The following is a 16,898-nucleotide window of genomic DNA, read 5'->3' as shown; positions in this document are numbered from 1 at the left end:
AGACAATTTTCCACATTTCTTTTGCTTTTGTATTGGCACTTCTTAACAAGGACAATGGTGTGCTAACAGTCAACACAATAGGAACATAGTGAATGCAAATGAAAACAACACAGGTTTTTCTGCCTTGATCAGAACAAGCATTAGTGCTAAATACCTTACTTTAAATCAAATTCATCAATATTCATTTTGCACCACAGAGAAGCTCTGTCCAGACCAACTACATACTTTCTGTGTTAGACACAAAGTATTCCCCATATAAACAGATTGTCCATCCACATGGCTTACAGTCACACACAAAATCAGTTGAGCAATGTCATGAGTCAGTATGTTTGTTTGTTCGTTCATGGGCTGAAACTCCCACGTTTTTACCCCGCCATTTAGGCAGCCATACGCCGCTTTCGGAGGAAGCATGCTGGGTATTTTCGTGTTTCTATAACCCACCGAACTCTGACATGGATTACAGGATCTTTTTCGTGCGGTCTTGTGCTTGTGTGTACACACGGGGGTGTTCGGACACCGAGGAGAGTCTGCACACAAAGTTGACTCTGAGAAATAAATCTCTCGCCGAACGTGGGGACAAACTCACGCTGACAGCAGCCAACTAGATACAAATCCAGCGCCATTGAGCTACATCCCCGCCCTGAGTCAGTATGTAACTTTGTAAGTCCTTTCATTTCAGTGATCATACATAAAACTGTCCTAAGTAGCATAATCCACATCAGAATAATAGTTCATGACGAGGGCTGTGGCGATTCCACCAGCAAACATGGCTGGCACTGCAGTGAGAGACAGCAGAGACAACAGTCCCATCCCTGACAGACCGTGGCCACTGCAAAACCAGACAAGTAAAGTGCATGATGCTATTTGAGATTTAAAAGTTCAAACACACAAAGAGAGCAGAGATAAATCAATGGAAATGTTCATGTTTACTCACAGTGAACGACACAAACATAAACTTTGCTTGTTGCTGTATTAATTATTCCTTCATGGAATAACTGCAGTCGTATTGTTAGAGTGTTTTTGTACTGCTGTTTTACTTCACCCTCCAAGCCTGTGGAACCTTTCAACACGAGTACAGTTTAATATTGACAGTCTTTTATCTGCTGATCAGTGTCAAGAATATTATAAGATGTTTGATGGGTTGTTGACAGGCCAGCTTTTTTGTCAGTCCGAGGGGGAGCATATTGTCTTTTGCCCCCAAAAGTCGATATGCCCCCAAAGGACCGACAAAAAAGCTGGTCTGACAACAAACCACCAAACATCATTTTTGTCATCATTTTGGTAGTGAAAAAATAAGTGCAAAATCAACACAGGGAGCCATGCTTTGAAACACAAGTTCTGTTTTGATAATACATGTTTTGGGGCCCCAGCACGTTGTTGCAATCAAAGCTGGCGTGTGAAAGCAACTTTCTGTGTTTTGAGTTCATAAAATGTTGAGATAAGTAAGTCAGGTTATAGGATGCACAGTTCTGTAGGTTCCTCTCAGTATTCCACCCCCTCGGTTTTCCCCGAGTTGTAAATATTAAGCTGAGTTTATCGAATGTGGAAGCTACGTTGGGTAAAAGGTCACAGAAGATTTGCATCGTGCAGCAAGGCACATTGGGTCAAAGGTCACAGAAGATTTGCGTTGTGCAGCGAAAGAAAGAATCGTGATCTTGTTTACGACTCATTGCCTCTTTTTATTCCATTAGACCTGTCATTCTGCTTGTTTGTCGATACAACGTCTTGTGCACGGGTCAAAATTTGTGTGTCAGGGGTCAATTGGTTTGACTTGAACTTGACGTTCGTGTTTCTCCGTCTGTGTATCGAAACACAAATACATGTACACACACTCCATGACTTTGTAAGAAGACAAAACATATCACTAGGTTTCATTCGTTTGTGATGAATGTATGACCTTTCATAAAGTAGTTTTTGTTTTTTGTTTACTTTTGCCAGTTTGCCAGTTCGTTTTTGGAACTTTGCAAAGCAGTGTCGTCTGTCTGGGAAAACACCAATGAAAAGAGCCGAAGAATTCCCGAGCATTTCTATTGGGTTTGCTTTTGACCTGCTTCCTGCAACTATGGGAACTGGGGATTTATTGCATGGGGAACATGAGATTAATTTCCCAGGTAGATGTGAATGAAAACTCGTGAAAATGATGACAAACTGTCATGTTAACCCTCACCAAGCAAATCAGTAGCTATGTACACATTTTCTGTTAGTGAAGTTACATTCAGTCCCACTAACTTTGTACCAATTTTTCAATGCATCAGACAAAATTTGTAAAGGTGACCTAGTACTGCCAATCTTAACAGGAACTGAGCAGACACGTGTTAAAGGTCAAAAGCTGAAGACAAGCCCAAATTTGCTTCCAAATTCAGGAGAAAGAAATAAAACATTCCGTCTTTGATACCTGGTACATCCCGCGGCCAGACGAGAACCAAACAACATGAGTGCTCCGCCAATACATCCTAGAACAGGTGCAACACCAGCTGTGTGTCCCAGATACCCTGATGACGAAGCTGACAGGTATGCTCCCATCACGGCTCCTCCCACATAAAACACCTGCAAGAAAACATTTCCACAACTGTAAGTATTAAGTTCTGACCTGTGGATTGCAAAGTTTCAATTCGCTTCATGTGACTCGCAAAGCTTTGCTGGTCTGACTTCACGTTTGAACTTTGTGTCTGCAGTTAGTCTGTTAACATCTCCAAAGTTCCTCTAGCTGAATGTCAGACTGCCTGATCATGGCACCCTGGAACCTCCCTTTTAAGAACTTGAACAATGTGAGAAAATAATGTCTCAAAAAGGAGGAAGTCTTAAAATGGGGGTACATTTACAGAGGTTATGAACAGAAAGTCTGAGAAAACAGGGTTATGAACAGGAGGAAGTCTTACATTTGAGAGTGTTCAACTGTATATGTAATGGAAGGTTGGTATGCAAGGTCTTGTAACAAATCATGATCCTAAAAGCATGAAAGATTTGAAACTCAGTCCTAAAATCGAAAATTTCAATAATAAATTTTCATTTGATTAATATACTTACCCAATTCTCATAAATGCAATGACTTCAATCTCACTTGCTAGATGTCGAAACACTACTCAAATTACCTGCCTTGAAAGGGTGGTAACCAAGCTAAAAAAAAACAGACGCCATAGCCGTTGCTATGCCCTGAACCCACTTGGTTACCCACAACCCCCCGCGCACCACGTGAGCGCCGGCATCCGGAATAATCATTCGAGACTTCTCAAAAACCCGTAGGAAATTAAGTAGCGGGGATGCATGGGAGGGTATTAAGTATGAGAATTGGGTAAGTATATTAATCAAATGAAAATTTATTATTGAAATTTTCGATTAAACTACATATTCTTACCGCAATTCTCATAAATGCAGATTGCTCCTAAAGGAGGAGGGACTTAATTATGTCCCTGAAAGAACCTGTCCTGCAGAAACTAACGAGGGCAAAGAAAAGGCCTCGTCAAGTCAAGAGCAGGAGATGTCAAGGAGGTAAAAATTAATGAACACGTCATCAGACCTCCAAAGAGAAGATGGCAAAACTTCGCCTGAGCGACTGGAATGCCACACAGAGAGAGAAGAACCCCCCCCAGTTCTGGACTCCTGAACCCCTGTAAAGGACAGAGAGAGGACTGAACTGTGGGTAATCAGTGGCCTTCGTCGAAGATTGCTTAACAAAAATTTCAATCAATTTGATTGAAAAATGAGGGTGTGACAGTGCCGCCTCAACTTTTACAAAAAGCCAGATATGATGTCATCAAAAGTATTTATCGAAAAAAATAAAAAAATGTCCGCGGATATCATTCCCAGGAACTCTCATGTCAAATATCATAAAGATCGGTCCAGTAGTTTGGTCTAAATGTAAAAAGGACAGGTCTCACCAAAAGAAAGGCGAACAGGTAAAGGCCCCCCCCCCCAAGCCCGTATTGTCACAAAGACAAGGGCTAGGGAAAGCCAAGTGAGCAGTCGAATTCCGCACGTCTGACGTGTGTCGTCGAAAGTCGAGAATGATTATTCCGGATGCCGGATCTCACGTGGTGCGCGGGGGGTTGTGGGTAACCAAGTGGGTTCAGGGCATAGCAACAGCTATGGCGTCTGTTTTTTAGCTTGGTTACCACCCTTTCAAGGGCAGGTAATTTGAGTAGTGTTTCGACATCTAGCATGTGAGATTGAAGTCAATGCATTTATGAGAATTGCGGTAAGAATACGTAATTTAATTGGTCAGTGTCAGGAAAAAGCATACATTTACCATTTGATATAAAGATCAAACATCCCATTACTCAACCATTCTTGTCTTTTTCTTATTCTTGCCATTTAATATTTCTGTATGAAAACACATCAGATATTTCCCAATCTTTGTCAAAAGATACAAAGCGTACGTTGCTAGAACAAACAGTGTACTGAAAAACAAAGCACACACCTGCCACCAGTTGTCTACGCCAGAACTATATCTTGAGAGGTATGGAGAAACCTTCTGTAGAGCCTGGGAGGCAATTGTGCAATAGCTGCTACTAGAGCCTGAAAACAAACCAATCAACTAAAAATATATTAGCTCCCCTACATTTCAAATTGTCCAGCCTCTCACATTGCACTTATAAAAACATTGACTCTGGCAGTTCATCACGAAAGCTTAAAGCAAACTTCACCATCCTCAGGAAAAGTAGGTGTACTATTTACAATCAAAAATCCTAAAATGATAGGTACGATGCAGAAAATGCATAATAATTAATTCATCACAAGAGCTGGTTACAGTAACAGAACTCATCCTATGTTCACACTAAAAATACCACTCTTCAGAATGAGCTTCTGCTGCTGCAAGGGAAGGCAAAATGACGACAAACATGCTGACCTAGTGTGTCACAACGACCGCAGGGATTTTGAGCGTCAAATAAAATTGATAACAAAAACACTGACCTAGTGTGTCACAATTCATGATGACTGTAGGGATTTGGAGCAGTCCAATCACTATCCCAGCAAAGTAAGGTGGCCAAGAGAGCGAGGTCAGGATTCCCTTTCCTGCCACAGGTACCTGCAAGATAATTATGGTAACAGAAGAGAGTTGTCAAGCAAAAACTAAACATCTTAGCAACATACCTTCTCATCCCTGTCTTACAAACACTAAGTAACTAGTAAAATGTTGCCTCCTTTTGCCATGTGTTATTGACATTACTCTATGCTAGATACTGAATGAAGGATATTTTAACCATGAAAGCTGCTTGTTTTATATTCATATTTACACACTTTCAAGGGGTCATATTTTGGAATTGTAATATTTTGAGGTAACTCCGATTTTTTTAACATTTTCATGAAGTATTTTATTTTTGTAGTTATAAAGTATAACAAGAGGCAAAGCCTTCAAGGCTCACGTAAGAAATCAACAAACAGTAACACAAACTCAATCACTCCGTCACACATACACACACACAGTCGGCATAGGTGACACGGTGCAAGAGTGCGAGACACTTGATCTAGATCTGTCTTGTAGCCTACTTACTTACACGACTGCCTGAGATGGCCAGATCGACACTGCGCTTTCGACAGCGCTGCGCTTCCTCGCGCAGACACTGGAAACACGCTGTGCAGATTAACCTGTAGGAAATCTCCTTTGGTATCTTCTTTATCTATTTTTCTGGAGCTACGAAACCGAACAATGTAAAATCGTCTTCTCCGAATCGGCGAACTGCAGCTCGTTGATAACTGTATCTATACCACAATCCTTCACGCGATCTGACCTAACCTTGACTCCTGACCTGGTCTACATACCACACACGACACAAACCAGTCATCTGTTTTTACCCCCCAAAAACCCCCCACCACCCGTTTTCTTTGGATACACACTTTAACTACATACGTGCCGACGAAATGTTGATCATTGCTTCAATACTTTGAAGCTGTTGCTTAAATAATAACCAGGTAAAATTAGTATTTCGGTGTTCAGTCAAATGTTAAAGTTTCTACCACAGACATACATACATACATACATACGCACGCACGCACAGACAGACAAAAGTTAGCATCGCATAGGCTACACTTACGTGAGCCAAAAACCACATTGTTCTTGCAAGCTTCTCTACAAATACATACACATATACAAAAAGTAGAGACAAGTAGTATCATAAAAAGGGGGGGGGGGGGATATTTACAGCGTGACCACACGCCCCTCGCCACCCACAAACATGCTAATAACTTCTACCTGTTTTCAGTTTATTACTTCACATTTGGTGTAAAATAACTTCAGATGATGGATGATCAGTTCACACAGTTCCGAATTTGTAGGTCTAATGGTTTGACTTTTATGCTCGTTAGAAAATATATTTCAAATTCAGGGATCAATTAAACAGTTCAAGGTTTGACTCTGAGCACTAGCCATACACTGCTGATCTGAGCCCTCTAGATTTTTATCATTTTTGTTATGTGGAGGACATTGTAAACAAACCCAACCTCTGGCAACCCGTGAGTTTTGGAAAGTAATTCCACACATTTTTGAGTGTTTCTTCTTCTTCTTCTGCGTTCGTGGGCTGAAACTCCCATGTACAAAAACATGAGTGGATTTTTACGTATACATGAATGAACGTTTTTACCAAGCCATTTAGGCACCCAAACGCCACTTTCGGAGGAAGCATGCTGGGTATTTTCATGTTTCTATAACCCACACCGAACTCTGACATGGATTACAGGATCTTTTCTGTGCGCACTTGGTCTTGTGCTTGCGTGTACACACGAAGGGGGATAAGGCACTAGCAGTTCAGCACATAAGTTGACCTGGGAGATCAGAAAAATCTCCACCTTAACCCACAAGGCATGGCCGGGATTCGAACCCATGAGTTTAAATCGAGTGAGTGTGTCCACTGCTGAGTGTCAAACCCTACACTGTTGAGTCGATCCTTGAACATGGAATATATTTTCAGACAAGCATAAAATTCAAACCATTTGACCCACAAACTTGAAACTTTGTACAATGATCATCCATTATCTGAAGTTAATGTACACCAAATACAGTATATCGCTAAACACATGTAGTGGTTATCAACGTTTTTGTGTGTGTCATTTTTGTGTGTCGGTGTCACCCTGTATAATACACGGGGTATCTATTCAATCTGATGCAGTCTCCATGCTGAATATCTTTTACCTCTGAGGTCCATGGTGCATACAGTTCCAGACCAAATACCACCATTCCAAGCACAGCCACAAGTGGAAAAGCAAGGGTAAAGTATGGCCCTCCTACATGCTGGTGGAGGCTGTTAACAAACAAACACACACAGTCACACACAGTGGAACATGTGAAACCTGCCTAAAGATAACTTCAAGAAAATATGCACAGCATTCAATGATTCATTCATGTTTTGCAGCTACAACCTCTCAGACAGTAAACTAGTGCAATTACAGGTAGCTCTTAATTGTCATTCCTATGTCCTTTTTCTCTGATGATATTGATTATTAAACCTATTTCTGTGACACAACAGCCATGCTGAAGGTAATTGGAGGAGTTGTCCTCCCTTCAATGTAAACTGAAAATCAGTCATTGGAATTCTGTTTGTAGTACACCTTCAGCATGGATGTGTGTCACAGAAATAGGTTTAATAATCAATATCAGAGAAAAGCAACATAGGAGACATACACAAAGAACTACACTTCTCTCACTTATTGTCTGATCTTTAAGCTTTAGACCAAAACAGCACGTACAGAACAAATCTACCTTGGTAAAAAGACCACAGAAGTCAAATGCAAACAACTTCTAAGCACACATATATATCAGTATAATCAAATTAAGTCCACACTTACTAGTGCTTTTCAACGGGGATGTCTGGCTTTGTTGCTCTCACTATGGCAGGCTCCATCATGCCGTAACATGCCACTCCAAGAAAGCCGCCAAGTAAGGTATAAACTGTGTAACAGTGACATTATGATGTTAGAACAATGTGTACATATTTCTGTATCATTGCATGGATATTTTCCCTCTTAACTGCATTTGACCTAAAAACAGTATGCATACACATTTATAAAACACACATGGAGTCAAGTATACATAACTCTACAACATTCATTGACCCACCAGACCAAAGTCTCAATTTGACACACACACACATTCATGGAAATTACAGATAGGAAAGAAGGTTACACCTGTATCTGCTCGTTGATTTCAAAAGTAATTTCAATGAAATTTCAGAGAGAGTGTGCATAAAAAGTATATTACTGCACTTTACATGTATATTCGCAATAATTAAAAGAAAAAAGTGACATGTACTTGCTCCACTGACACCAGCTCCTGCCTGAGCCAACACCATACCTGGACACTGAGAATAATAAACACAGACACATTTATCACCAATATGGTCACGGCTCAGAAATGGCGTCGAACTCCACCCTTGCCCCATTCAAACGCCCCACACGCTCAGTTATGGTTTATTCTACCTTTGAAAGTACTGACACGGGGTGCAGATATGAATACAGTTACTATTCTGGTAGAAACCGAAAGGTTTGATGACTTTGTTTTCGAGCAAGGCGCAATAGTAGAGTGAATTTACGTCGATTTTTGGGCCGGAAGTTGGGACACTTTTTTACTTGGTGTCGAAACGTCGTATTTGTGCGTACTACACACACTGCTTGGATAAGAAATTGATGGAGAGGGAAAGAGAAGGTGTTAGTTATTGTTTACATACTGCACGATAACCAGTACCTCACCCCAACAGTCGGCTGAGATCAAGTTTAGATCCAACGGTGAGTATGTTACTTTTCGTGTTTGGAGTCACGTAGGCAGTTTTAGCTTTTGCCGCGCTTTTAATAATGATGACAGACGTTGAACTAAGCGATAAACTTGGACAAGAAAGAACAATCTACTACTTAAAACAAAAAATATGCACAAACACAGAAGACAAAGCAATGAAAATAAGTCTTAAGTTCGTTGTTGTGTACTTTCGTGTTACCGCGAAAAGTAACAACGTAAATCAAAGTTGTTTATCGACATGTTCCTGACTTCCAACGATGGAAACAACTGTTCTATCGTCTGCTACAAAGTTGCATTGACTGTCTCGAACTCAGAACTCAGTGTGGCATGGAGGAGATGGACGTAAACGGCCAAGATAAAAACCACTGGTTTTTCGTTGTATGTAACGTACTCACCTGCAGTTTGAAACACTGTTATTTTCACTAAATAACAACTTACTTCCTTTTTTTTTCATCTGAAAGTTAGAAGTGTTATTGTGATTTGTTTTGATAAAATTTGCATTTTTTAGGACAAAGATTTTTCTTTATTTTGATGTTTAAAGACATATGTTTGAGACGATTCAACCAATTTCTCAAGTTATTCAGCGTTCATGTCATTGCATGTGTTTTTTCTGGCCTTTTCTATAGTCTTTCCATACAGTTCACCTTGTGCTTTGTTTTTATGCCAATTTAATGAAATAAATTACAGGAAAAAGAAATATATGTTTTTTTACATTGAGTGCGTTACTCACACCACTCGCACATCGTGAGAGGTAACACACTCCAATCGTTTGTAGAGTTATCTTGAAAATTATTTAAATCTTGCTGGAACAAAGTAAGGAATGAATCAAGTAAACAGAAAATGATGTCTGCGTTTATTGTTTTGAATTAGAGTGGGTTTTTTTAGGAACAGTGTTGAGTGTGTTACTCACACCACTCGCACATCGTGAGAGGTAACACACTCCAATCGTTTGTAGAGTTATCTTGAAAATTATTTAAATCTTGCTGGAACAAAGTAAGGAATGAATCAAGTAAACAGAAAATGATGTCTGCGTTTATTGTTTTGAATTAGAGTGGGTTTTTTTAGGAACAGTGTTGAGTGTGTTACTCACACCACTCGCACATCGTGAGAGGTAACACACTCCAATCGTTTGTAGAGTTATCTTGAAAATTATTTAAATCTTGCTGGAACAAAGTAAGGAATGAATCAAGTAAACAGAAAATGATGTCTGCGTTTATTGTTTTGAATTAGAGGGTTTTTTTTTAGGAACAGTGTTGAGTGTGTTACTCACACCACTCGCACATCGTGAGAGGTAACACACTCCAATCGTTTGTAGAGTTATCTTGAAAATTAATTAAATCTTGCTGGAACAAAGTAAGGAATGAATCAAGTAAACAGAAAAGGATGTCTGCGTTTATTGTTTTGAATTAGAGTGTTTTTTTGACTCACATGCGAAGCAAAAGTGAGTATGTACTCACCCGAGTCGTCCGTCCGTCCGTCCGTCCGTCCGGAAAACTTTAACGTTGGATATTTCTTGGACACTATTCAGTCTATCAGTACCAAATTTGGCAAGATGGTGTATGATGACAAGGCCCCAAAAAACATACATAGCATCTTGACCTTGCTTCAAGGTCAAGGTCGCAGGGGCCATAAATGTTGTCTAAAAAACAGCTATTTTTCACATTTTTCCCATTTTCTCTGAAGTTTTTGAGATTCAATACCTCACCTATATATGATATATAGGCCAAAGTAAGCCCCATCTTTTGATACCAGTTTGGTTTACCTTGCTTCAAGGTCAAGGTCACAGGAGCTCTTCAAAGTTGGATTGTATACATATTTTGAAGTGACCTTGACCCTGAACTATGGAAGATAACTGTTTCAAACTTAAAAATTATGTGGGGCACATGTTATGCTTTCATCATGAGACACATTTGGTCACATATGATCAAGGTCAAGGTCACTTTGACCCTTATGAAATGTGACCAAAATAAGGTAGTGAACCACTAAAAGTGACCATATCTCATGGTAGAAAGAGCCAATAAGCACCATTGTACTTCCTATGTCTTGAATTAACAGCTTTGTGTTGCATGACCTTGGATGACCTTGACCTTGAGTCAAGGTCACATGTATTTTGGTAGGAAAAATGTGTAAAGCAGTTCTTAGTGTATGATGTCATTGCTAGGTTTAGTTATTTGACCTTGACCCTGAAGGTCAAGGTCATGTAAAGGTCAAGGTCAAGCATGTGAGTCGTATGGGCTTTGCCCTTCTTGTTACAATTTACTTTGAAGGATTGGTAATTTTCAGTTCTTTGAGTACTTGTTTGATCGTTGTTTTGTTTATTGGTGTTCATGTAACACACACACTTGCCTAGGGTACCGAGATATGCAGATTATTGCTGTCGGAATGTGTCAACAATAGTTTCAATAGTTGTGTAGCAACCATGGTGTCATTCTTATAATTAATTTCACAATTAACTGAATGCACTGAATATGAACAACGTTTTGTTCATGTTATGACAGTGTTTTGTAACACACTCATTGGCGAATAAACAGCATTTTCCTTGATAACTTCAAAATCCGCCTTCAACCTAAGATTTTTTTGTTGGGTTTATCAAGTTTTTTTGCACAGTGTATTGTTTTCATTACCAAGTGGATGGATATATGCTTTATACCTTACAAAATAATGTGAAGTAAGACTTTTTTGGTGAAATGTAACACACTCAGTGTTAAAAGTGAGAAAATCTTCTCTGTATTGTGAATTGGAGCATGGTAGAAGTCATAAGACATCATTGTTAGGTTGTTATGGTTTTGCTCTTTCATTTTTCATTCTTTTGCATGCATTTTTCATGTGAATATCTTGACAGTGTCCTAAAGTTTGATTTTTTTGGTGAAATGTAACACACTCATTGGAAACTTTTAGGAATGACTTGACAGATAACTGATAATGGGAATAACGGGTCCGGTATCATTGATGCATTTCAACTCTTTACTATTATGTACTTGTTTCTCTTCCCATTGCATATATTTCTAAGGTTTTGTGTGTAAAATAAATAGGAATTTCGCAGTTTTGAATGTCTGTGTTGTGAGACACAGAAAGTTGATTTTTGTTTGAATACATTTTCACATCTTGTTCTGATTTGATTTTTTTTTGCAGACTGTCCGTATGAAGTGTGTGGAACTAAGAATAGATTGACTGCTGAAACAGTATTCTTTTCAGTTCTTTGAGTACTTGTTTGATCGTTGTTTTGTTTATTGGTGTTCCTGTAACACACACACTTGCCTAGGGTACCTAGATATGCAGATTATTGCTGTCGGAATGTGTCAACAATAGTTTCAATAGTTGTGTAGCAACCATGGTGTCATTCTTACAATTAATTTCACAATTAACTGAATGCACTGAATATGAACAACGTTTTGTTCATGTTATGACAGTGTTTTGTAACACACTCATTGGCGAATAAACAGCATTTTTCTTGATAACTTCAAAATCCGCCTTCAACCTGAAGATTTTTTGGGGGGTTTATCAAGTTTTTTGTACAGTGTATTGTTTTCATTACCAAGTGGATGGATATATGCTTTATACCTTACAAAATAATGTGAAGTAAGACTTTTTTGGTGAAATGTAACACACTCAGTGTCAAAAGTGAGAAAATCTTCTCTGTATTGTGAATTGGAGCATGGTAGAAGTCATAAGACATCATTGTTAGGTTGTTATGGTTTTGCTCTTTCATTTTTCATTCTTTTGCATGCATTTTTCATGTGAATATCTTGACAGTGTCCTAAAGTGTGATTTTTTTGGTGAAATGTAACATACTCATTGGAAACTTTTAGGAATGACTTGACAGATAACTGATAATGGGAATAACGGGTCCGGTATCATTGATGCATTTCAACTCTTTACTATTATGTACTTGTTTCTCTTCCCATTACATGTATTTCTAAGGTTGTGTGTGTAAAATAAATAGGAATTTAGCAGTTTTGAATGTCTGTGTTGTGAGACACAGAAAGTTGATTTTTGTTTGAATACATTTTCACATCTTGTTCTGATTTGATTTTTTTTGCAGACTGTCCGTATGAAGTGTGTGGAACTAAGAATTGATTGACTGCTGAAACAGTAATCTTTTCAGTTCTTTGAGTACTTGTTTGATCGTTGTTTTGTTTATTGGTGTTCATGTAACATACACACATTCCTAGGGTACCTAGATATTAAGATTATTGCTGTCGGGGAATGCCACTTTTCACAAATGAAGATCAAGGTAGATACTAACTAATGCAGTTAACTTTTATTGTGTAATAGGTTTACTGTTAACTGTATATTAGAAAACAATGTGTGACACGGTGTTATGTAACACACTCCAGTTAAAATTTAAAATGCAATTCATTCCGCAGTAATTGATGAAAATACATTGTTACTGCCCAGACACAACTAAACACATAAACAGTTTTGCTGGACCCCAAAATGGAAAGTAATCCAAGAGTTTGTATTTGTGACTCAAGTGTCCCACAAATTCGACACCTTTTCTGAGCCATGACCATATAGCAAATACACACTCCTGGTCAACAATTTCAAATCGCTGCAAAAGTTTGGAGTTTGGCTTGGAGTTTAGAACAATGACACAATACACCAGAATACCTTCAAATTAGTGATTGAATGTAAAGTCACCTGAAGTTTATTCCTCTCCTGTCATTTGCAGACAGGACATTTTGGGAACTAAGGCGGTAACAACTAGAGATCACCTAACAACAATAAAAACAACCGCAAACAAAGAAATCTAAATTCACTCTTGCAAACGTTTGCTTTCGGGAAACACATACTAAAGGATTTGAGTAGGATGAAATGATCAGTCTACGAAAGCTTACCGCTCCGCTGAGAGTCATTCCTGTCCCTAGCACGGCACCTCCCAAAATACTGCTCAGCACACCCTTGGTGCCAAAGCCAGATATGTAGGCCTGTGTTGCACGGGCCATGTGTTGACTTGTGGCAGGCAGCATTGTCAGGATACTGAAGCTGAACATACCTGGTAGAAATCATATGCCACAGTGTGGTTCAAACTGCAGCACAAATATTTGCCAACATCTCTGAAACCATTCCACTCAGCCTGGATGCAGACTTTTTATAAACAGTCTGTTCTGTGATTATCATAAATATATATATATGCAAGTATTGAGCAAAAAATAAACTTCAAAAAACAAACCACAGCTAGAAATCACATAACCAAGACACTGCAAATACAATGTAGATTAAATTTGTTTTATTGAAAACAAAATGATTATAAACACATAACACGTTTAAGACATACTTGTTGCAGATGCTGACAGGAAAACTTTCAGCATGACAAATCGTCCAAGAGCCATCTGATCTCTGATGACTAAAGGCTCAAACACTGCAAGGAAACAAACAGATGAAGACTCATAATAGTATTAGGCTGGGTTGTTTTGTTTCTTTATAACCTTCATCAGAAAATATACACGGTACTGTATGTATGTCAAAAATGATTTTGCTGGAGGTTTTATAAACTAGTGTTATCAAAGATGCACATGTGTTGTATCAAAATCGCTGTCTCTGCTCAGACAAATCATGTATCATTTATACAGTAACATCTATGTGTAACTACATGTACAGTATGTTTTGCGTGCATGCCTAAATGTCTCTGTGTTTGAGAACATCATAATATGCGTGCACATAGTGCATACCCAAACAGAGGCTTGCCTGCTTGTATGTGAGTGCATTTGGATGTGCACGTACATGTGTATTAACATGCAAGATTACCTCTGCTTTTTTCCAGTGCAAGGCCAAAGACGACACCCCCAACTGCACTAACGAAAAGTCGCACGCATTGCCATCCAAACGTCTGTTCCTGTTTCCCATGTTCAGTATCCAAATGATCATATTGAGGCTGAAATTCTGTGTCCAGCTGTCGTCTTCTCAAAGGGTCAGACATCTCCTTGGCTGCTTATAACAGTTCCAGTCAGTAAAACACACACACACACACACACACACACACACGCATAGAATGTTTTTATCCTTTGGAACTCAAGCGTGTCGTTTGCTAAACGATCTCAGGTTTCTTTACCATTACACGTACTGACCTGTGCGGGAAATATAAAAAGTATAAAATGCTGAAAAGTGAAATTACATCTCGATTGATCAATGGTTGGCTATAACATTGGCACATACAGGTACATTAAATTCTAATGAGTCAAACTGACCACATGCGAAAAAGTATGTCTGGAATCTTTTCTTTACAGAAACTAAAACCGTTAATACCATGCACTAATAGTAATACAGCTATAAACTGGCTCGAAACGAAACAACAAGTCGCGTAAGGCGAAATAACAACATTTAGTCAAGCTGTCGAACTCACAGATTGAAACTGAACGCACTGCTTTTTTCACCAAGACCACATACTCGTAGTTTCGTCAGTCCACTGCTCGTGGCAAAGGCACTGAAATCGACAAGCCATGCAGAATAGTGCGGTAATGGTCGCGCTGAGCAGGATAACACGCTTTTCTGTATGTCTATTTTTTTTAGCTTACTGAGTTTGTTTTTAATCCAAACATATCATATCTATATGTTTTTGGAATCAGGGACCGACAAGGAATAAGATGAAATTGTTTTTAAATCGATTTCGGAAAATTAATTTTAATCATAATGTTCATATTTTTTTAATTTTCAGAGCTTGTTTGTAATCCAAATATAACATATGTATATGTTTTTGGAATCAGAAAATGACGAAGAATAAGATGAAATTATTTTTGGATCGTTTAATAAAAAAAATACTTTTAATCACAAGTTTCCGATTTTTAATGACCAAACTCATTCATTAGTTTTTAAGCCACCAAGCTGAAATGCAATACCAAAGTCCGGCCTTCGTCGGAAATTGCTTTGCCAAAATTTCAATCAATTTTATTGAAAAATGAGGGTGTGACAGTGCCGCCTCAACTTTTACAAAAAAAGCCGGATATGACGTCATCAAAGGTATTTATCGAAAAAATGAAAAAAACGTCCGGGGATATCATTCCCAGGAACTCTGATTTCAAATTTCATAAAGATCGGTCCAGTAGTTTAGTCTGAATCGCTCTACACACACACACGCACAGACAGACACACACAAACCCACACCACGACCCTCGTCTCGATTCCCCCTCTATGTTAAAACATTTAGTCAAAACTTGACTAAATGTAAAAAGTAGACTTGAATCATTCACACTATGGCTAATGTAATGTAACAATTCTACAAGCTCTGCGCCTGCAAAACACACAAAATTATACCATCAGCGTCCACAATCCTGAGATTTTCTCAGATAAAACTTGCGTTTGCTGCTCACAAGATTTGTTTCCAAAGAGAAACAACCACGATCGACTCCGAACCCCGTTATCACTTCCGGCGCATGCGTATTGTTTCACATGTGGCACGCGCACCACAAAAGAAAACGTGCACTGTGTTTGGTGCAACAAGGGAAATAATTATTACTGACTCCCTAGCTCCTCCCTTGTCTCTCCCTCCCCTTATCCATCTCTCGTCATTATTGACATTTTTGTAATGCTAATGCATTAATACACATGATGCTTTCGTTTGCCTCTCTCTCTCTCCCTCTCTTATTTATTGAAGTGATTTTGATTTACCCTCAGGATCAGGATCAGGATACGATACATTGCAGGAACCTTTTTACATTTAGTCAAGTTTTGACTAAATGTTTTAACATAGAGGGGGGAATCGAGACGAGGGTCGTGGTGTATGTGTGTCTGTGTGTCTGTGGGTCTGCCGTGTCTGTGTGTGTGTGTAGAGCGATTCAGAGTAAACTACTGGAGCGATCTTTATGAAATTTTACATGAGAGTTCCTGGGTATGATATCCCCAGACGGTTTTTTTCATTTTTTCGATAAATGTCTTTGATGACGTCATATCCGGCCTTTTGTAAAAGTTGAGGCGGCACTGTCACACCCTCATTTTTCAATCAAATTGATTGACATTTTTGTAAAGCAATCTTCGACGAAGGCCGGACTTCGGTATTGCATTTCAGCTTGGTGGCTTAAAAATTAATTAAAAATCTGAAAATTGTAATGTTGTTTTAATTTTTTATATAAAACGATCCAAATTTACGTTCATCTTATTCTACATCATTTTCTGATTCCAAAAACATAGAAATATGTTATAGTTGAATTAAAAACAATCTCTGAAAATTAAAAATATAAAA

At 38.7% G+C, this 16,898-nt stretch overlaps 1 protein-coding gene across 3 annotated transcripts; it reads right to left on the bottom strand.

Moving 5' to 3' along the window:
- Positions 1 to 6: 6 nt before the first annotated feature.
- LOC138953746 (thiosulfate transporter TsuA-like) lies at positions 7 to 16,108 on the bottom strand. 3 transcript variants are annotated; one of them, XM_070325636.1, is made up of 11 exons: positions 15,974 to 16,108; positions 14,471 to 14,650; positions 14,001 to 14,084; positions 13,561 to 13,718; positions 8,243 to 8,291; positions 7,780 to 7,882; positions 7,127 to 7,235; positions 4,912 to 5,026; positions 4,418 to 4,515; positions 2,396 to 2,547; positions 7 to 829 (listed from the first exon to the last, which is right to left on the bottom strand). In XM_070325636.1, exons 2-11 carry the CDS (start codon positions 14,640 to 14,642, stop codon positions 700 to 702), a joined length of 1,170 nt encoding a protein of 389 aa, XP_070181737.1. In that variant the 5' UTR covers positions 14,643 to 14,650; positions 15,974 to 16,108; the 3' UTR covers positions 7 to 699. The 3 variants fall into 3 exon arrangements, with proteins under 3 accessions (XP_070181737.1, XP_070181738.1, XP_070181739.1); XM_070325637.1 differs by having other exon boundaries at positions 14,471 to 14,653; positions 15,974 to 16,106; XM_070325638.1 differs by having other exon boundaries at positions 14,471 to 14,790; positions 15,974 to 16,097.
- Between the last annotated feature and the right edge of the window lie 790 nt (positions 16,109 to 16,898).

Source organism: Littorina saxatilis, linkage group LG17 (genome assembly GCF_037325665.1).
Source record: "Littorina saxatilis isolate snail1 linkage group LG17, US_GU_Lsax_2.0, whole genome shotgun sequence".
NCBI classification, from domain to species: Eukaryota; Metazoa; Mollusca; class Gastropoda; order Littorinimorpha; family Littorinidae; genus Littorina; species Littorina saxatilis.
This window is presented reverse-complemented; position numbering and strand designations above follow the sequence as displayed.

Excerpts from the sequence above, each read along its gene's own strand:
- LOC138953746 (XM_070325636.1), bottom strand. The coding sequence starts at position 14,642 with ATGTCTGACCCTTTGAGAAGACGACAGCTGGACACAGAATTTCAGCCT. Across the intron at positions 8,292-13,560 it reads GAATGACTCTCAGCGGAGCG|TGTCCAGGTATGGTGTTGGC; the intron begins GTAAGCTTTCGT and ends TATTATTCTCAG. Across the intron at positions 5,027-7,126 it reads ATGCACCATGGACCTCAGAG|GTACCTGTGGCAGGAAAGGG; the intron begins GTAAAAGATATT and ends ATTATCTTGCAG.